Source organism: Spea bombifrons, chromosome 1, assembly GCF_027358695.1.
Source record: "Spea bombifrons isolate aSpeBom1 chromosome 1, aSpeBom1.2.pri, whole genome shotgun sequence".
In the NCBI taxonomy this organism is placed as follows: Eukaryota; Metazoa; Chordata; class Amphibia; order Anura; family Pelobatidae; genus Spea; species Spea bombifrons.
In genome coordinates this window covers 14628488-14651181 of record NC_071087.1, presented here as the reverse complement: position 1 = coordinate 14651181, position 22694 = coordinate 14628488, and the positions used below count along the sequence as shown (strand labels likewise).

The 22694-nt window shown below is 39.7% G+C and overlaps 1 protein-coding gene across 1 annotated transcript; it reads right to left on the bottom strand.

The window, feature by feature from the left end:
* Positions 1–296: 296 nt before the first annotated feature.
* LOC128476462 (proton channel OTOP1-like) lies at positions 297–22682 on the bottom strand. The gene is made up of 6 exons (XM_053458005.1): positions 22208–22682; positions 20440–20576; positions 10107–10165; positions 6943–7073; positions 5609–6477; positions 297–476 (listed from the first exon to the last, which is right to left on the bottom strand). Exons 1-6 carry the CDS (start codon positions 22680–22682, stop codon positions 306–308), a joined length of 1842 nt encoding a protein of 613 aa, XP_053313980.1. The 3' UTR covers positions 297–305.
* Positions 22683–22694: the final 12 nt, after the last annotated feature.

The following is a 22694-nucleotide window of genomic DNA, read 5'->3' as shown; positions in this document are numbered from 1 at the left end:
TAACCTATGTAATTATTTATTACAAACTTACCAGACACGACACGTGTTTATTGTTGTGTCTCTGGCTTATTTTTATGCAAAAAGTGTGCCTTGAATTTATTTATTTAAGTAAACCACATCTCAATGAAATCTGATTTCTCAGATGGACAAAAGAAGGACTTTTAGATTCAATACATAGTGCATACATTGAGAGTGAAGGTCCGTCGGCACTGCCAGAATGTTCTTTTACACCACTGTAGTTACTTGTGAATCAACAGCCTTTGGGTGAATAGTGTGTGAAGAGTTTGGAGAGGTTAATATTTTGTCTATATTTTGCAATAAACATCAAATAGAGAGTAGGCCGAGTGCATTCTGTAAAAGATAGAGAAAGGAAGAGCAATATCAATGACAATGATCCATGGTACGAATCCAAATACAATAGCTTCCAATCCATTGTCATACTGCGGACGACATCCAAAAGCTGGCGGGATCCAGAGCTGAAACAGAAAATAAAACTCTGTATTACAATTGTTTATATTTCCGGAAAGAACAATATGTGATAACCTTGGAGAGCTTCCATTGTAGAAATATCTTCTCCAGTTACTAGGTATTTACATGAAACTGTATTGTGTAACATTCTACAACAGTACTACAATTTTTTTTTATTTTTTTTTTACAAAAAAATCCTCATGGGATGCTGGGCCATTTTTTAAAGTTAGATTTCGGTGTCAACTATGTAATCAGATTACATTTTCCCTGACAAAGCCTAAATGTAAATGAAATGTAATCATATCATGGCATTCAGAAGGCCATTCGAGAACTGCAATAGAGGTCTGTCCCGCAACACCACAGACCTCCATTGATTTATAGCTTTCTAGGCCAGTCAGGAGAGATCAGGGGATCTCCCCAACCAGCCCATGATCCCCACTGTGCTCAAAACCGAAACAGTGGATTAGCGACCAGGGACTGAGGAAAAGTGCTAGAAAATTGGGACTGTCCTGTGAAAACAGGGACTGCTGAAAGGTATCGTAGTGGGTTTAGAGGGCTCTAATTGTGTAAGGAACAGAAGCATCATTATAGAGCTGGGCCCTGAGTAGTTAGTAAAGGGAAGAGAAGTATTACATATGTTCATGTGCTCCATAAAAGTTTTATTATGCTGTGGCTGATTTGCATTAAATATGTAATCATTTTTAAACTCCTAAATTTCAATGTGCAGTACATAACCAATAAAATAGATCAAGCCAGGCATAGGTAATTTTGCCTTCCAATAAAGGAGCACAGCAGCTAGCTTTTATTTCTTAGTTTATGGCTTTGTCTGTGTATACAAGGGTACACTTGATGCAATTGTACTTCTGATGTGTCATCTGTTTCTCTCTTTTATAATTTTAATAAACAACTTTTAAGGTATGTGTGAGTTAAGTCTGGAGCCTTTTAAAACCCGCTACTTATGTATTCTACACGCTGCAGGTCAGCCTGACATATTTCACCTATCCGTGTGCATAATTAATACACTGCATTCAATGTGTGAAGGATGTTTTATATGCGACCAGGCAACATTTGTCAGAATGACCAGTAACATGTCCAAAAAACTATCTACGTTACTGGCTACGTTCTACAAATTGGGGGAGAGGGTGTTGCCAGAAGCTCTGCCTTTTTGCGGAATTGCACAGGGAGCATCAAAACACAGGGGCAGGCAGCCTTTTGGGAACAATTTTGGACCAGCCCTGGTGTAAGAAATGAAGGGTGCCTTTAAAATGGGATATTACATTTATTGCATAATGTTTTGGGGACGATTTGGGTTTCTATAAGGTGAGATATCTCGTTTTACGATGTAAGGTAATTTTCATAGTAATGCATTACAAAGGGTTTGGAACAAAAGCAGAGGTGGGATACCCCACAGGGGGTCAGACAACTGAAGCCGATGTATATTAACATAACTGTGTGCATGTTTGCATAGACTACCTGTCTCCTCCATAATTGGGCCATACAGGAAATCTCTGGAAAGAGGGGTTGGGTGAACCACTTTCTGGGAGGTACAAAGAATTCTGGGATGACTAGTTAGGGGTTGCAATAGTCAGGAGAGCGAGACAAAGAAGAGTCAGAGAAAGAAGAGTCTGAGTAAGAGAGAAAGGAGAGTCGGAGAAAGAAGAGACAGAGAAAGAAGATTCGGAGAAAGGAGAGCGCAGTGAACAGAAGTGTGCTGGGTCAGGAGACTCAGAACGAAGCTGTGCAAGATGGCGTTCGGGAGAAGCCTGTGAGCTGAGAGAGGTTTCCCAAGAATGTGCTTAAGTATCCCTTTTGTTTTGTGTTATTGGCAAATGTTTTCTGTATGTTATATGTTTTATCACCTGTAACAGTGACCTAATTCAATATCAATATACATTTTTCTATACGCTTGTATTTGTGCTTTATTCGTCACACATTCCCTAAAAGAATAACCCTGTAAGAGGGTCATAATTTCTTACACAGGGGCAGCAGACCACCCCCCCCAACGTAGCAGGGTCATGTAATGTGAGGTTATGTGACCCAGCAGTTAACTGCGAGGCTGCTTACAGCTGGAGAGAAAGCTGCGGATGCTAAGGGGTGAGTAATGTAAGGAGTGAGAGGGGAAGCATTATACTGTACATATATGACTGTATGTACGTTACAGTGTATAGGTGTTTGCATATGAGCATGTATGTATGTTATCATTGTATATGTATAAGTGTGTAAGCATGGACAAGGTTGGCACTGTTAAGCTGTTTGGGGTACACATGGCAGAGACAAGCTGTCTGGTGACAAAGATGGTACTGTTAGTCTGTATGGCAATGCAAAGCTATTTGGAGACAAAAGATGTTACTGTTAAGCTGTTTGGGCACACATATTGCAATATTAAGCTGTTTGGGGACAATGGTGACAGAGACAAGCTGTTGGGTACATATATGGCACTGTTAAGCTGTTGGGGGACAATATGTCAGGGACAAGCTATTTTGGGACAAAAATGGCACTGTTAAGCTGTTTGGGGGACAAAGATGGCAGAGACAAGCTGTTTGGGCACAAATATGGCACTGTTATGCTGTTTGGGGACAAAGTTGACACTGTTAAGCTGTTTTATGATAAATATAGCATCGTATGTATGGCACAAATGGTGTGTAAATGCACAGTAACAGTGGCTGCTACACATCATGATCACATCATGGACTGACCAAGTGCTAATACAACCAACTTAAGCATCTGCAATCTTTCTAGTATAGTTGACATGGATGACTGAGCTTGGTGAAAATGTGCAGTCTATATTTTATCTTATTATCTCTTAACATAATGGATAAAGCATTTGAAATGGTGCCCAAAACAACAAAATATACAAGTAGGAATGCGGAAATATTTTTCATACCTTTATGGGCAGCTAGAATATTCTCTGAATCAACAATTTTGAAATTACATTGTGTACCCATGATTACATTTTCTTACCAAACCACTCTTTTTTTGCTGAAATTATTGGGATAAAAATAACTTCTAAAACATTTCACCGGAATAGTTCTTTAAAAATAACCACCCTTCTGGTGATCAACCAGAAGGAATCTGGAAATCTCATATCTGCATAATATATACTGTAAGTTACATTCCTAGTCTATAGCTTGAAGGTCAGCAATATGTATTGTAATGAACAGCTGTGGGGTTTTTCAGAAGTATTTGGTTTCTAAACATTTAAGTATATTCACTTCAGGTTTGAATATTGTTGCCATAACAACAGTAAAGAACTTATCATATGAATCAGTAAATTACTTATTTCTGATGTGTTTAGACATTTTCTTTGAAACCCTTCACAGCTCTTAGTTGTGGGTAATTTGTATTCCAAGAGATGCTACATTCTGTGCATCTGAATATAGTGGCTGTCTAGTCAAGTAGTAAGATATACCGTGGCCTATTCACGGTCTGTCTGTTCTGAAAGATGTGTGTTTGTGTTTATGTCAGCGTGTGATCGTTGTGTTTGGGTCAGCGTAGCAAAACATGGTCAGTAGAAGTGAGTTTCTTACTTATGAGAGATAACATCATATCTGTGAACTTCCCATGCTGGGCCACCCAGAGTGCTCTCTCTTCTGGGGGAGTGGCTTCATGTGGAGTCAGGGCTTGCTTGCTTGCGGGGTGGGGCTAGGCCCAGGCAGCCTTGCACTGCCCTGTGTAGGATGAAAGCTGGGCACGGAGACCTTGGAATCAGCTTAGACAAAAACTGCTCGAAAGATAGAAATGACCAGGGAAAGCATAGCTTCACCTGGAGTCTGGTGTCAAAGATATAAAGGGAGGGATGTCATACTAAACATAAAAAGAAATATTGCATATATTGTATTTACCTGTGAGTGCTGTAGTCTTACCAACTATCTGTTCGCAGGCAAATGGCAAGCATCTATACGTGTGCTACTGTGGCACCAGGCCGACATTGGGTGTGCACCCTTCCAGAGATTGACTATAATGTCTGTAGCTAGAGGAGCAGGCTCGGTTGAGGAGAATAATGATCTTCCTCTAACCAGCTTAAAATTAATCAAGGGAGCAGGAGGTCTGTTAAAACAGACCTCTGATCCTGCTCCCTTGTGATGCAACTGATGCTATGGGTTGGGATTTAATGTCATATCTCGGCACACAACACTGAAGCCGCACCCACCACCATCTGTGTCCACTGCACCAGAAGGAGACAGAAAAAAAGAGCCTAGAGGAAGAACAAAGAGGAGGAGGTGGAGGAGGAAAAGGAGCTACAGCAGGAAAAGTGACAGTGACAGAAGAGAGGTAGGGAGAAAAAGCATTAGTAAGTGTGTTATGGGAGTTATGATGTACCATTATCAATTCATGTTCAGTGTATAGTGGTGGAAGTTATGCTGTACTGCCATCAGTGCCTGGCTCAGTATGTAGTGATGGGAGTTATGCTCTAAAGGAGATAACTCCCATCACTATATACTGAGGTAGACATTACAATATATGAATGTATATAGCACCAGCAGACTCCATAGCTTACTTTAGTAAGTAAAATAAAAAATCACAGAACGAAGACCCAAAAGGAAAAGAGGGCCCTGCTCTTGTGAGTTAACAATCTTGTTCACGGTGGTACAGCCTATCTCCTATAACCATATACTGAGCCAGACATTGGCGGAGGTACAGCATAACTTCTATCACTATATACTGAGCCAGACATTGACCATGGTACAGCAAAACTCCTCTTCATCAGTAGCTTTGCCATTGAAGTAGTTAAACCTGCAGGCAATTGTGTGTATGACAGAAAAGCATCAAAGATCATACATGTAATTGGCGGCTGCTACTCCCGTTGACTAGGATGGAAATTGTTCTGAGCATGTTCAGGAAGTAGGGAGATAGGGCTGGGCTGCTTCTTTGCCAAAAAATTTTATCTTCTATTATAGTGCAAGATTTTTAAAACAGCTTTGCATTTTCTGGAAAAAATATATATTGACACCCATATAGACACAAACACTGCCTCCAATGTGTCCGCAGATCAGATGTCTCACTAAATTAATCTCGTGTATAACATGCCGGTTGGCTCAGTAATATTAAACTCATTTAAACAGACATCAAGACTGAACATTTGGTAAACTTATAGTAGCACATATTGACAATGTTGCTTATAATCATTTTAACAACTTACTGAAATATTGCTGAGGAACAGCGCAACGGTAATGTTTTTTAGCAGAAGTTTCTTGATGTTCCATTGTTTTCTGTTACTAACATGACTGGGACTTCTCCCTTCTTGTTCCTCTTTGATGACTTCAATGTCTTTGGAAGAATCCTTCACCTCCATGTCTCCTTTGTTGCAAGTTCCTAGGTTGGCATGGTAAGCAAATGATGCAATCTGAAGTGGCATTACAGGTATCTCTCCATTGTTACTATCAGTGCTGGTCTTTTCTTTCATGCAATAAATGCATGAAACTATAAAAATATTTTGTATATATTTTTCAATTATGACTAGAATTGAGTAAGGCAAATTATACCAAGTGTAGGTCGGGCGGCTTTCTGCGTATATTATCGCCAAGATAGATCCCCATGATGTGATCCAAGATCCACATGCAGAACCCATCAAAAGATTTCCATCCAGTTTTATAGCTGGACTATTACCTAAAACAATAGGCTTTCTTTCCAGCCTGTGGATTGTGAGACCAACTAATGATGCTATACACATAGCACTTAGCACTGCTATGGAATACCAATAGTAAATACTTAGCGCTGACTCACTTTTACTTTTTGTGTGTCCAATATTAAACAAGTACAGAACTACAACTACAATTGTTACAACCAGGACAGCAAGTCCACAAGCAGCCCCAACTGCAACATCTTTAAGCCTGAAGTTATTTTTATGCTTTTGATAGGTGGTGTTGTTCCCAATATTCTTCCATAAGACAAAAAACATTGCAGATGCCAAAATATGATACTCGATATTGAATGGGTAAATGTAATATATTCCTCGGGAAAACACATCACACAGTTCGGTGGTGCAGTTACACTGTGGGTGGTCTTCATCTGTAGATAAATGCAGAAGGAAAATGACAAGAATTTACATAATGTAATATGAGGCATGCTTGTAATAAGAGGGGAAAAAGGATTGACATAGAGGTCACTGTTACTTGCCTTAAAGACATTGTGATTTAATATTGTGAACTGAAAAACACACTGCTCAGTAGCTATATGACCTAATGTATAGGTCTGTATATAATATTATACTGTAGCCACTGCCCCGTCTGAACCTTGTACTTTTTAGATTAGTATTGAACACATCTTAATCATATTCTACGTGAGACAGACCAAAATATTCACTTGTCATTGGCTTAAAAATTATCAATAATAAAATAATAAAATTATCAAGTTCATATGCCTAAAATTTACAAAATCCTTTTCATGTTAATTCCGCACATTGGTAAAACTTCAAGAACAGACTATTCCATATGAAGCAAAATAAAATGGTCTTATTATGAAAATAGGACTTACCGATTGAAATGTTGGTAAAGCCAAGAGAGGTCAGCCTTTCCATATGTTCCTGAAGCTGATGTTTTGACTCTGTTGCTACCGCAGTAGCCCATAACAGTAAGTTTGTAAACACAGAATGGATTAAACCAAACCTAGACCATGAATTAATAGAAATAAAACATAACTGAGCATGCAAAAAGTCTTATGCTTTGGAAAAGCTGAACATCCAGCTGAAGTAGCTTTTTAACAGATAGCAATTAGGTTACAAAAATGTGATACATTTAATTCTGTATTTTGATCCAGATATTGTAGTATTTTTAGGGATGGAAAGCAGTTGTATTTAAATATAGAACAGGGAACGTAAGGATTTCTCTTGAAGTGGGAAATGAAGCTAAGTACGGTATGTATTTGTTTTCTGTACGATCTCTTGGTGGCATCAACCATTAGGTAGCGCACAATAGCCACCCTGTGCTACGTACGTTGTCTAGGAATATAACTGTCATTTTATTGCTATATATTTGTATTATGTGCGGTTTATTTTGTACATGAATTGTCCTGCCTCGCATCGCAGTACTAATTATGTTTGTCTGGCTTTCCGAATAAATGACACTGATGATATTATTGTTCTTCCCTGTGTTGTTGGACACTGTGTGATTTATGTATTATGTTTGTTTTGGAACAAACAATTCTGAGCCGTGTCTGTGATACTACTGCACCGTCCTGCGAGGCGGGTGCCTTTATATTTTCTTTTTACTATGTGCACGGATGTTACTTTTTCTGTATTGTACTATGATTCCGGTGAATAAAAGTTTTAAATCTTAAAAAAATAACAAATGGTCGAAAAAGTAGAGTAAGGAGTCACATAAATAGTACAACAATATATATATAAGTATGCAGTATATTGCAAATGTACAAAATATGAATCTAAGGTATGAAAGAAGAATATACACACTTTAATAAAGTAGCATTAATATAAACATAGTATGCTTCCCACTAATGCTGCAAATATGGTATGGTGGGATCCAGCTTTTTAATGCTGACAGCTAATTATTGGGAGTCAGGAGGACAACACTTCTGGCATTATATAATTGTATAAAATATAATTTTTATGGCTCCACAACCTGTGTAGTTTAGTCCCTTAAAGCCTCAGAACCTAATAATGGTTGACGTGGCTTATTGGATAGCCCTGCTCTGTCTCTTCAGTAGAAAAGGTTCTTGGAAACGAAGCCCTCCTAGTGAGCCAACACTGGTGTCTGGTATAGACCATAATCTAAAGAGACTGCAGGTGTTGTTAATGTTTCTCAAGTTCTACTATTTATGGAAATGCCTTTCACATTTCTTTCTTTTCTTCCCATTATGTCAACACAATCATTGCTTTCCTTTTACATCTCAGACCATGATCCCAAAGATATCATGTTCCTTTCCTCTGTTGTTTTTGGTGTTCTGATTGCCAAGAATCATGGTTTAACTTTTAATAACATGCATTTAAACATACTCAGAATCAAGCAATTATATATTACTTGCAATTAATTGGATAGAACACAGTTAGAAACTAAACTCATTTTGGAACAGTTTAAATACCCCCACCACATTTCACCTCTCCAACCCATTCTGAATACATCGGTCAGAGCAAACTTCTTATCCTATCTACCGTCACCTACTGTACCCCTGAGAATAAAATTGAGACTTCAGACCTCTAGAGCATTGAACACCACTGCACCTAGAGGTATATTCTGACCTAGGCTGAGATCTGTCCCCACCTTCAAGACCTCCAGGCTGCTGACATCAACATGCGCCATTCATTATTCATGGAAGCAGTCCCTCACCTTCTGTCATCTGTGACCTCCTAATTCCTGCAAGCTTGCAAGATCAGGGACTGCTTCTCCTTGTACTCTTACGTATTTAATGTAACTGCCTTTCTTACCTGCTGGCCTCTGAGGTCAACTAATCCTGCAGAGACAATTTAGCCGGGTGTGACTGACTGTGTAGCAGGGTGGGGGGACTCTTTCCCATGTATTTGTAAATACTATTTATTTCTACTATATCTTTAGTCCTTCGAATAGCAGCAAATTACATGTTTTCCGTTTTTTGGCACACAATACAGTAAATTTTGTTTGTGTTCAACACTGTTATTTGTTCACATGCACCCAACTGACCACCTAGAGGAACATCCGAGAAGCAAAAAGTGACAAAATAATTAGGATACCAGAGGGGTACTATAAGACCCCCACATTTTCTGGGGGACATTCAGCTCATGTCCTGTGCTAAGAAGTGCTCAGCATAACTTGCAAGAACATGCAGCAATTATCATGTAGATGCTGATAAGAAAATCCCAGCAGATCTCATGACCATCTGAGTGCTCATTCACGTTGAGTTTAATCAAAGTGCTGGAACCTCAGTGTTTCATTACTTTCCTTGTGGGAAATGCCTGTGGTTTATGCTGATCCACTTAGTTTGTTTACAATTAAATCTATGATCAGGTTAAAATACATTGCCTTATTTTAGAGGGAGTAGTTCCTTGAAAGGATGATCCTCAAAGTAATGGATATTTTTTCTGTAGGGTTCAAAGACAAGATATAAACAATGATAAGCCCCCTCTGCATGATAAAAAATGACATGAAGGAACTCAAAGAACTTGTAAGGGGTTTTTTGGGGTTAGGCAGTGACATATGTTGGCCCAGACCTAGGGTGACAGGTCCTGGGAGGCGGTAGTCTCCCTGCTGCCAAATCGGGGGACAGATTGCCGTCTTGGGCGATCAGGCCCCTGGTGTCCCACTCAATAAGCCAATGAGAGGGGAGATCCTTAATCTGTTTACCTGTTTACACTATGGTGGCTGTGCCAGCTCAGCACTAGACGGCACCAGAAGGTGATGCGCATCGTATCCAGGCGCTCCGTGTCTTAAATGCCCAGCGTGCCTTTTAATGTGGCACAGACGCTGGCCAAGGAGGGGGTGGCTGAGGGTCCTGCCCTATATTGGGTGGGAGTACTCCTTCTTTGCCCTATCCTGTGAAGACCTATGCAAGTGCTGCATAGAACAAATACATATTTCTTAGTATTTGTGTTTTGTGTTGAACTGCCATTTTCATAGCACCCACAAGCTCAACAAGCGTTAAATGTAGCATATGGTATGTCAGCCTTACACACCTCACTAATAAGGTACAAATAGCAGGAATAAGTGATTTACCTCTCCAGTGTTTTGAAGGACTGTATGATATCCTTTGAATGATACCAAAGAAAGTAAACCTGTAATAAGAAAATGCACATTTATACTTTACACTCATATATAATATATACTGCATATATATTTTTTTTTTTATAGAAACGTTTTTTATAATGGGTATTTCAAATGAAAATGTTTTTATTTAAAGGATTTCCCCCACCTGTACCTTTAGAGCTGTTGGAAGATTTGCTATTATTATTATAAATTCAGTTAGGTCTTCTGAAAAAAAAGCCCTTTTTTGTTGTATTTATATCTGTACATGCAGTGCCCTGATTACATTACAGTGAAAGGATCGAGCATGGAGGTCACCTGGCAGCTCATTATTACTTATATATCCATACCAAATACCTATAAGCACAGGTAAAATTAAAAGCTAAAAAGTTAAACCCTGTTAAATCCAACCATATGAGCCAGAATAAATTTTCTAATCTGAAAATTATGTTAATGGTTGTCAAAAAGGCATGGTTTGTGATTCCATCACCTGTCGTTTGCTATTGCAATTTCATGTGTATCCTATAAAAATAAAAAATATTGTCTAATGCACAGTTGAAAAGTAGAACAAACACCCTAGACATGCACAGAGAAGTTCAGAGTCTGGATTACATGCACAATTTTATATTTCGATACAATATTAAATTAAATATGCACACACATAGGTAAATTACCCTTAAACCCACCAAAAATCTTAGCATGAACAACATTCACATCAGAAGAGCAAAGAGAAGGCTTGGACCCTCAAAGAGGGACTGTCGCTCTTAAAGAGGGACACCTTGGAGGTATGTGATCACTGTAACTAGTTCACCTAGCCCTTTTCTTTATAGATTGAGGACACTCTCCTAGACTGCCATCCATCGTTCATGAGAAGGAGCCAAGAAGAAAGATGAGCTATGAAGGAGTAAAGAAAATCTTACGAGAACAAACAAGGGTCTGGGAGCAAAGAGAGTTTTAAAGTGTAGGAAAATAATTAGCACATATTTGCACCTATTGGCAAGAACAAGGCATTTTGCCCCTAAATATAGTGCCTTCGCTGGCATTTACAACCCCAGTTTTGAAATCCACCAAGAGGCATAAGAGACAGGCAGCATTTTCTTCTCCCAAACCCAGGGAAGTTGAAAAATAATGATTTCATAATCTAATCGTTTGTAAAACACGTTAATCGTTCAGTGAATAGACTGGGCTTACATATAAACTGTTTTTAATGTTTCTTTAGATAAATTGGGATCTGTCCAACCTAGTCTGCGTTTAGAATTGCATTGAACCTATTGATTTTCATTTAATTCCAGAAATGCCTACCCTTTCTTTGCAACATAAATAGTTTTTTTTCTTTTATTGAAGCTAATAATAGCCCAGAAATGTATTGAAAATCACAAAAGGCGTATAACAATTATTTTCTAAAACTAATTTTCTGTTAGTGAAACTCAATCATTTCTAAACGATGTCAATTGTTAGTGAGACTGCTTTCATAATATGTTTCCACCCTAAATTCTGCAGATCTAACATTTCAAACCTGTTACTCTTCTTTGAAACACAGAAAGAAAAGAAATAGAGCAATAAAAGGTGTATATATATATGTGTACATATAGACACACAACCAGTGTAATATTGTAACTATTTAGTGATAGTAATAGTTCATATCACTATTATAGATACTTTAAGATTTCAGTACATACAACATTTTTGATAATTTGGTAAATTAAGTACTTTTTTGTTTGTCACATCAATGAACCAGCATTTGGCTGCATCTGGCATCTTAGTGTAGGCTAAGCAGGGTCAGCGCTATGTACAAGGAAGGTAGGTGTTAGTCTAGAGTTCAGATCTTTGTGGGGGCGATTCCTCTGCGTGCGAATAAACTGCTGGCCACTGGAGGAGAAGGGCCAGTGGAGGCAGTCCAGTCTATTGAAGAGGAGACCTGTGGTGGCAGGAGCGTGAAGCCTCTGTCTGCTACCTTGTTTGCTGGGGATTTCTGCTGAGCTCCAGAATATGATGTCATATCACGGTGCTCAGCAGTAAAGACGCTCACTGGGATGGAGCAGTGGGACTGAGACTCTGTGGAAAGAGATAGTAAGAAAAAAAAAGAGATAACGAGAAAGATTTAGGGGAGAGATACTCAGGATGAGAAAGAAAGGGGACTGAGAGAAGGTGGGGATATAGTGAGAAGGAAGCATAATGAGAAAGAAATGAGATGAGAAGTTGCAGATATAACAAGAAAGGGAGAGCTAATGAATGAAGAGAGGAGAGGTAGGGACAAAGGGGAGAGATAAAGAGAACGATGAGAGATAAATAGGGAGGAGAGGGAAAGAAGAGAGATAAAGAGAAAAGCGAGAGATGAGATAAAGAGAAATAGGAGGGATGGTATAAAAGAGAAATGGGAGTGGGTAATGAGAAAGAGAAGAGATGGGCACAAAGGGAAGAAATAATGAGATAGAAGAGAAATTATGAGAAAGGGGAGAACGAGTCTGTGTTTTGAAAGTGTTCATATTTCAGGGTAAGTATCTAAGGGCAAGCAAATGTGTGGATGCAAGGGCAAACCAGGATGTGTATGTGTTGGGGCAAGCGTGAATGTGCATGTGTATGTATGTGTTTATGGGCAGGCTTGAGTCTTTATTGGCGGACATTTGTAAAGGCAATGCATGTGTGTATTTTGACAGTGTATCCATTACTGTTTTGGGTCTGAAGGATATAGAATGAATAAAGGGTAAGGGTGAGCCAGACAGAGATGATCCTTGAATGAGAGAGACTCTGAGAGCAGGCCACTGTGGGTACTGGGTAACTCCCGTAGATGCAATCTGGACAAGCCCTATGGAGTTAGGGCAAATCCTATGTGTGCAATCTGGGTTCTGGGGCAAGTCCTGTTTGTGCAATCATGGTGCTGGGGTACAGGGCCAGACTGGGAATGAAAAGATGCCCTGGTAATATTTGGAGACCAGCCCCATGTATTGTATCGCGTGGTTGAGCTCTTTTGCCCACACGCCACACCCCTTACACATGCCTATCTGAGCCACACTATTTACCATCCAAATAGCTATAAATCATTGTTTTTAAAATTATATTGAGTTGTTCCTTAACAATAACAGAATACCACAATATTATTAAAATCCCCGGAACCAAAAGTCCATGTGTACTGGATAAAGATGACATCAGTGTTAGGCAGATAGTATAGGATAGAATCCTATGTGATGGGATTGGGAGTAAATCAGTACACTAAAAAAGTCATGAACCATTGGATGGCTAAAGTCACAATTTAGTCTGACTTTCATAAAATATGCAGATTAAAATAGAGTAAATAACACAATACCTTTACTTTTCCACTCACTGATTTCTGGGCCTAGAAAGGTTTGTCCTCTGAAGTGACTACAAATTCTAGGGGAGCGTTTTATATCACACACCAGGACAGGTTCTTTGTTGTTAACCCCCTTTTGTATTTTTGCCCCTTGTATATTGATGACTCAGCCAAGCCACCCCTTTAATATTGATTATTGTCATGCCCCCCAGCCACCCACTCCCCTGTTTATATTGATTTTGTGATGCCACAACCTGTTGCGTACTTATGCCCCCAGCCACCCCCTCTTTAGGATTTTTTCATTTTAAATGGTATCCCAAGACAGGCACCCCCCTTTGAATATGGGTCCACTTTCCTCTATCATCCTATTTATTTGGAAATACTTACATTTTTGCTTTCCTTTTTTCCTGCTCACACTGCTCTCCTCCAACGTGATGATCTTCTCCCTGTCATAAGGAACTCTTCTGTTTGAGCCGGCCCCTTGAGCTTCACATCTTGAAAGGGGTAGGATGTAGAGCCTCACTGGACTAAAGGCGCCTGCACACCGGCTGTTTTAATTTCATTAGGCGGCCTGCATAGGTGATCTTGCGGTCTCTTTGAATGTCACAGCCGCTTTGAATGTCGCGGGCGCATGACGGCAGCTTTAAATCTTGGTCTGCCAGTCCATGGACCTGCTGGGTCAAGTCCTGTTTGTGCAATGTGGGTGCTGAGTCAAGTCTAATGTGTGCAATCTGGGTGCTGGGCAAGTCCTATGTGTGCAATCTGGGTGATGGAAGAAGTCCTATGTGTGCATCCTGGGTGCCAGGGCTGACCTTTAGGGTGTGCGACCTGCAGGGGAGGGCTGGCAGCCTAAGGCCTGGGGGGCAAGTCAAGTGAAGTGGCTCCGCCCCCTCGCACTCACCTTTCACCCCTCACGCTGCTCCCATCACTATGCGGCCATCAGACTGCGGGAAAAATGATCTAAACGGCCGCTGGGTGCTGATGCCACCGGCCGGAGCTACTTTAATCCTTTTTTTTATTTATTTAATATGCCGGATCGGCTTGCCATATTAAAAATAAATAAATAAAGTATTAAAGTAGTGCCGGCCGGCAGCATCAGCACCCAGCGGCCGTTTAGATTCGATTTCCAACAATCTTATGGCCGCATAGTGATGGGAGCAGCGTGAGGGGTGAAAGGTGAGTGCGAGGGGGCGGAGCTTTCACCCCTCACGCTGCTCCCATCACTATGCGGCCATCAGACTGCTGGAAAACTGATCTAAACGGCCGATGCGTGCTGATGCCGCCGGCCGGCGCTGCTTTAATACTATTTTTTTTTCATTTAATAGCCGATCCGGCTTGCCATATTAAATTTTAAAAAAAAGTATTAAAGTAGCGCCGGCCGGCGGCATCAGCACCCAGCGGCCGTTTAGATTAGATTTCGGGCGGCCTGGGGGGCAATTGCCCCCCTGGCCCCCGGCCCAGCCCGCCCCTGGCGACCTGTGATTTATGTCTGCAAAGGTAGGGTTTCCAGGCATTATTTATTTGATCGATTCAGTTGCTCTATTCTTGCAGTGCTATGTTTCCATGTGTAATTTATTTAATCTATACCTTCAAATGCAGGGTTTGTATGTTTTATTCAGTGTATTTGTACCTGCAATGCTGTGTATTGATGTGTTTATTATTTGATCTATACCTGAACTACATGGGAGAGGAAAAGAGAGGTGTGGCACAGTGAATGGACTCTGGGGTGCTTACAGGGGTGGCCTGAACACCTAAGGTCGGCCCTGCTGGCGGCTGCTGTGTCCCAAGAGAGGGTGGTAGGTAAATTGAACAGCCTTGCAGCAGACGTGATAGAGGTTAACAGAGTAAAGGAATTTAAATCCTGAACCTATGATGAGACCAAGTATGTTGTTTCCATGAGTTTATTTAATTTTGCATTATTATTTGCATTTCAATAGCTTTCCATTTATTTATTAAAATACGTTATTTGATGCATATGCTTTTGGTTCACAAAATGACTTTAGACAGAAATACTTACTGTCAAATGTAAATTTGAACCATTAAGATTTTTGTTCATAATACTATTCTACATATGTTCCTTGAGACCCTCTTTAGGAGGGACAGTTCCCTTTTGGACCCAAATCCTCTGTACCACTTTACTCCCCATGTGCCCCTTTTTTCTAGGAGCTTGGAATGTTTAGTGTTCTACAGCCCTACAACTCCAAATAATATGTTTATTTCTAACAGAAACTGTGTAGAAATGTCTGTATAATTTATATATTAGTAAATAAGGAAGTACAGTGACTAGAAAAAGTAAGTTAAACTTTTGAAATTACCTGGTTTTCTGTATTAATTGTTCATAAATTGTGATCTGATCTACAGCTCAGTCACAAGTATAGACAAATACAATGTGCTAATAACGCATAAACAATGATAACCTTTCATGTCTTTGTTGAACATTCACAGTGCTGGCGGAAAAAGTAAGTAAACCCTTGGATTTACAAACTGGTCAAACCTTCTTTGGCAACAATAACCACAAGCACTTCCGGTAGCTGTGGATCGGACCTGCACAATGTTCTAGACCAGGGGTAGGCAATCTTCGGTTCTCCAGATGTTGTGAACTACATTTCCCTTGATGCTTTGCCAGCATTATGACTGTAAGAGCATTATGGGAGATGTAGTCCACAACATCAGGAGAGCTGAAGATTGCCTACCCCTGTTCTAGACCATTCTTCCTAACAGAACTGCTTAAACTCAGCCATATTCCTAAGATGTCTGGTGTGAACGGTTCTCTTCAGGTCATGTTACAACATGTCTAATGGGTTAAGGTCTGGTTGATTTTTTGTTTTTTAAACCATTCTATGGTAGATTTACTTTGATGTTTAGGGTTATTGTCCCGCTGCATCACCCAACCCCAACATTATCATGTATGCTACATTGATAAACTTGGAAATTCATTGTCCCCTCAAACATGATGTCTTCATATAGGTATGTAGTGCCCTTTGTACACAATACATAATGCTGTGTGTTGTTCTTGAACAATTCAACGTTAGTTTCATAAGTCCAGAATACATTTTTACTGTTGTGAAGTGTTAAGGCGCTCTTTGGTAAACACATTCTTCATCTTCTTGTCTCTTCTATCTCCACTTTCTCTCTTCTATCTCCTATTTTCATCTGCATCCCCGTGGACATAAACTCCTGTCAAACTTCCTCCAAAATGGCAGCATTTTCGTGATGTTGTCTTCACCAATCCTCCAAGGGAGAGGGCATCACCAGAAGCTCTGCCATTTTGGTGGGACACAAGATTCACACAAGGCAGAGTTTCAGGTGAAGTCCTTCCCCGATCCTCCAGTCAGGGTGAGAGAATGCCATGCCATTTTGGCGGAAGTTTACACAGGGTTATCTTAGGGGTAATTGGCGGAGACATCTCGTTTTGTTAAATTTTCAATTCCTACGACTCGAAATACACAAGTCTAGCCACAGTACTAAAATATCCCCGTTTATAAACTATGACTGACAATTATGTAAATTCTTAAATTCTTTGTAACTCTTTCCAGCTTGTAGGTCTTCTGAGATTTGTTTTTTGTGAGACATGGTTCACACAGATAGATGCTTCTTGAGAATAGCAAAGAAAGCCATTTTTCTCCAGTTAGCTTTTGTTGTAGTGATTGGCATAAGGGTTCACATGTACGGGCTCACAATGCATTGTTTTTAATGGGTTTAAGGACAACCCATTGTCCTCAAGGGGTTAAGTAGGTAACACTGCATGTAAAAACTCTCAGTAAAGCCCTCGATCTAGCCATGCCTCCAATACACCCCTATAATAAAAGTTTAACTCATCAAGCAACTGTACTGAAGATCATTATATGCAAAAAAATAAAAATGCCTTATTTGGCATTTATTCTAATATTTGTCAATATTAAAGGAGCAAACATTTCATATTTGAAATAGTTTGACAATTTGATAAAGATGATTATTGGCTAACTGAATTGTATTAGATTACAAGCTATCAAAAATACCATTGGCTGGATTCAATGACCCAGCTAAAATCCTGACTTTTGCCAAAAATGATCACATACTAAAATCATATTCACAAATAAGCAATTCAACTACCATGGCATTGTATGGCAACACTATCAAAAATCCAAACCATAACTACTGATTGCTAACATGCACCCATACTTTTACCAAGCAAATCCCGGTTACTTCGATGTCCACTAATTCCACGTCCAAAGAGTTTTGCACCTAACGCCTTCAAAGCATATCTCATAATCACAGCCCAACATGCACTAAATCCATGTCTAAACTACTGTGCGCCTTATAACATCATAGTTAAACATCTAATCGATGCAGGGGGCTGCCACAGCCGAAGCTCATTACAGCTATTGTGGTACAGTCAGTAGATACTTCATTTGATGTCTCTGTTACATGAATATACTTTATTTGATTTTATCAGCTAATAGTTAGATTCTAGACAAATAAAATTATTACCGTATTTGCTCGATTATAAGACGACCCCCCAAAATCTGAATTTTAACTTAGGAAAAAAAAGAAAAAGCCTGAATATAAGACGACCCCAAAGGAAAAAAGTTTTACCAGTAAATATTAATTCATGTAAACTATTTTTTTTAATAAAAGCTATGATTGAGAAAAATATTTTTTTTGTTTTTATTTCTTGTATTTTCCAACCTGTCCCCCAGTTACGCACATCTGCCCCCAGGCTTGCCACTCCAATATGGCACTGTGGCCCATGATATGCCTTTTAACCCTCTATATGCCACTGTGCCCCATGGTATGCCTTTTGACCCCCTATGTGCCACTCTGCCTCCAGAAATGCCTTATACCCCTATATCCCATTCTGGCATTTAGGGGGTTAAAATGCATATTATGGGGCAGAGTGGCATATAGGGAGGTATAAGGCATTTCAGGAGGCAGAGTGGCATTAAGGGAGTTAAAAGGCATTGTATAAAGCACTCTGTCTCCAGAAATGCCTTATACCCCTATATGCCACTCTGGCATTTAAGGGGTTAAAAGGCATATTATGGGGCAGAGTGCCATATAGGGAGGTATAAGGCATTTCAGGAGGCAGAGTGCTCTATTAAATGCCCCCTTAACGCCACTCCGGAAATGCCCTATGCCCCCATTTAACACACACACACCCTATACCCCCATTCAACTAACACACACACACACTCTCTCTCTCTCTCTCTCTCACCCCTCTCTCCCCTCTCACCCCTCTCACCCCTCTCACCCCTCTCTTACCGGTGCTTCCAGCCGGGGCAGCGGGTTGACGTCGCCTTCCGCTGCAGCCGGAAGGAGGTGGAGTTGGCAGCGGGGGTTTGTATGCGTCCGTCGCGTATACTTTCCCCGGCTGTCAGAGATCAGAGTTCCCCGCACCAGTGCGGGGAGCTCTGATCTCTGACAGTCGGGGAAGGTCTACGCGACGGACGCAGACAACCCCCACTGCTAGCCACACCTCCTTCCGGCTGCAGCGGACGTTGTCTACGCGGATCGCGTAGACGTCAACCTGCTGCCCCGGCAACACAGCAGGAAGCACCGGTAAGTGTGTGTATGATGGGGGGGGGGACAGGAGGATCCAGGTCCTCTGCAGCGGTGCGGGGAATCTGGATCTTAGTCTCCTAATCAGACCTCTATTTGAGGTCTGATTAGAAGACGACCCCGATTAGAAGACGAGGGGTATTTTTCAGAGCATTTGCTCTGAAAAAAACCTCGTCTTATAATCGAGCAAATACGGTATATTTAGTCAAATATTTTGATGAAAAAGAAAATATGTTTGGAAAAAATGTCATCCATTTGGAAGTGACTATTTGATAATAAATTCGGTGGCATTCAGTGGAGTAACGTAATAGCATTTTATTTGTTGCAGTCTATAAATTGGCATTAAAACAGTTACATTACTACACAAACACTTTTGCTTGCCTTTCTGTGCATGTGCAGGATGTTTATATTTTAGCTTTCTTCAGCGTGCCAAATTTCCCTACATGTGTCTTATGGAATATTTCACATTGTGGAATGTCTAGAATATATATATATAATGATATATCTATTTAGGTTATGCTAATAGTTTGTGCAGCCCATTCACTTGCTTACTGGAAGTGCTTTTCTATTGATTGTGTTACAGGCCTCAGTAGACGTTAAGGTTAATGACTGTGACAGGTCTCAGTAGAAGTTAAGGATTTAACTACGCAGAACTAGTAGTTTCTGTTACATAAGATTTTTTTTATGTTTTAAGATTAGAATATTTTTGCTATTCTGTAAAAATGATCAACAGCTTGGCCTAGGAAATTTTCCTCTCCTGATTCTCTCCTGAGGTTTTTTTTCTGACCGTTAGTACTATTTTTGAGGTAGCGATACGCAGGTCTAGTTACAAAACCTTATATATATATATATATGCAGGTATATGTAGCATTTTTTTTCACAGGCCACAATCTAGAATTCATGACTCGCACAAATGGCATTTTCCTTCTGACATTAACACCAATATAGACAAGTTATTAGATTGAGCATCATTTGTGTGGCTTACACTGGGTGCCAGCAAGATTCTGCAGCGCTACGAGAATACGGGAGACTGAAAATGAACTATGACATGAAACTCGACAATGTGACTAGAACATTAACAGACGTTAGGGCATACTTTAAGAAGTATAACCTATAAGGTTGATGGAGAATGAGACAGAAGGTGAGGGACGGCTTGGACAACATGATGTGATTGTAGCAAAGGGTGATGTGGAGAGGTCAATGGCGTGGAGATCGAGCAGAAAACAGAAGGTTAAAGCGTGAAATTTAAGGGTTCAGCACAAGTGATACATTTTAGTTAAAATGTATTTTTAGATAAATAGTTTGGTAACTGAAACCTAAGATAATTAATTATAACTACCTGCTGTTTCTATTTCTTATGTTATATACTACTTTGTCATGTCCTGTCTACCTATTGTACAGCACCGCGGAATATGATGTTGCTATATAAAACAATAAATAACAATAATACACGATTTTATACATTTATATCGCATATACCTGGAATACCGTGTGAACAATATGTGTAGCGGGGTAAATTCCTTCAACAACTGGCATGCATTTTGAATATCCAATGAAGTAGCCAAGTTTCAAGAAGTCCATTACTACGGTGGTTATAGCGAACAGGACTATTCCACCTGGACCAAAAGAGACATCAGTCAGAATACTTCAGGGGCAAAAGACACAACTGATTCATGTGTGCTCCTCGGAAAGCATTAGACCCTAAAGATCAGAAAATTAAATATATATTTTTTTACCCACGTTTTAAAGAAATATACCACCCTGGCTTTTAAAAACCCAGTGGAAAACCAATGGCTGGCTACCAAGGGAGATGTATCCTAAGTGCATGTAACCCTATTTAACGTGCAAACAAATGGTTAACATATTTTATCGAAGTGCTACACTATTTTATTTACTATTATATATATTATTATAAAAGCGGCTAGATATATGAGACCAGTAAGGTCCAGGGTGTGACATCTCTGTAACCAGCAGCGATGAAGTTTGGTGTACATGTTCCTATAATTATATTAATACAATTACACAAATATGTCATAATAATATCAATATTTAAATAGGGACACGTGTAATAGTTTTTGTAAGCGCTGAACTATCACCACTCCTTTTACTAAATCCAGAGAAAATGAAAAATCATACTTTGATGAGAAAATGTGTTGACAACATATTATTATAGCAACCATGCCCATCTGTCACCCAGTGGAACTTAATCCCTTGCCTCTTAAGACTTCATGTTCCTGACCTGATATTTTGCCTTGGAGACTTCTCGTGTATTTATTATTAAAAACTTAAATCAGAAGCAGAAAGATGCCAAATAATTATGTATTTATATTATTATCTAATTAAAATAGATGATTTAAATCATATCACTCTTCATTTGCATGTGGTCATAGTCTGAAATTAAAGGGATAGAGGCTTGGCTGTGTTGTAAGTTAACCTTCATATTTTTGACTTTGCTTACTGAGGGGGTGGTGGATAAGTGGAACAGCTTTCCAGCAGAAGTGGTAGCTGCTAACACATGTAAGCATGCATGGGGCAGGCATGGGTAACAGACAAGAAAAATGATGGAAATACATTTGTTACGATGAATGGTAATTAATATATTATATATTATATAATGAATTTATATAAATGACACATTGTCTGCTTGGAGCAGCCTGTTTTTATTTATTCCATGATCCGTGGCCCCTGCTTCAGGGGAATTTCACTTAAATGCTACCCAGGTGGCTGTCAACAGCCTTGCAGCATAAACGTTCTTAACTGTCCTTAACTTCAATATACTTTGTGTATCTATAATGCCCAATTTCATGGGCTTGAACACAGTGCTTTGCCCAGTTTGTTGGAGGAAGATGTACCGGATCTAAGCCGGCTAAAAAAAGAGAAAACATTTTTTTCTCAATAAGCCTTCTTAAAGTAGTAGCATTAAGAGTCATTGAGGTTGGCTCGCCACACCTTCCTATATTACTGCCCTGCTGTTTAGTAGTTTAGTAAATGTGTAATATGTTATAACCTATAGTCATGACATCACTACCAATAAAACAAGGATTTCCCTTTATCCTGTGGTCACACCTACGCAAAAAAAATACTCGATGATGAGGGAAACAAATCACTTTCAACCGTCAAAGTGAATACACACTGTATATATGTATATATATATATATATATATATATGTGTGTGTGTGTGTGTGTTGTGTGTATATGTAACAGAGCATAAATCAGTATTACTAAAAATAAGAAGTGAGTTACTTACATCTTAACCACCTCGCTCCTGCATGTGAGTCCTTCTCCTTGGTGCTCCGTCTCTTTCTATCACTTATACAGATATACCAAAGCATCCATAGGATTTGAATCGACACCAATATGATCAGAAATGTCAGCTGGTAACATTCGCTTAAGTCAGTGATATGGAGGGAACACGCAAACAGCAGGAGGATCCCAATGATGAAAATGTTGATGCCATATTGGCTACTAGAAATTCCAGTATTCCTTCCTGGTAAGTACAATGCCGCTTTATGCTTGTGATTTTCAGTTAAAGACTGCGGGAAGATGGTTTCAACCAATGCGTTGTTTTTGGTTCCATCCACATCTTCATGGAGATTGTTGTCTGTGTCCATAATTACTGTGGAGTTGTTGTCTATAATGGCTTCCATAATTTTGTTGGAGTTGTTGTCTATAACGACATTTGCAATATAGTGGGGAGTGGTGAAAGTCGAGTCTCGGGCCATCATTGGAATTGT

Excerpts from the sequence above, each read along its gene's own strand:
- LOC128476462 (XM_053458005.1), bottom strand. The coding sequence starts at position 22,682 with ATGGCCCGAGACTCGACTTTCACCACTCCCCACTATATTGCAAATGTC. Across the intron at positions 10,166-20,439 it reads TTGTTCACACGGTATTCCAG|GTTTACTTTCTTTGGTATCA; the intron begins GTATATGCGATA and ends TTCTTATTACAG. Across the intron at positions 6,478-6,942 it reads CTTTACCAACATTTCAATCG|ATGAAGACCACCCACAGTGT; the intron begins GTAAGTCCTATT and ends ATTTATCTACAG.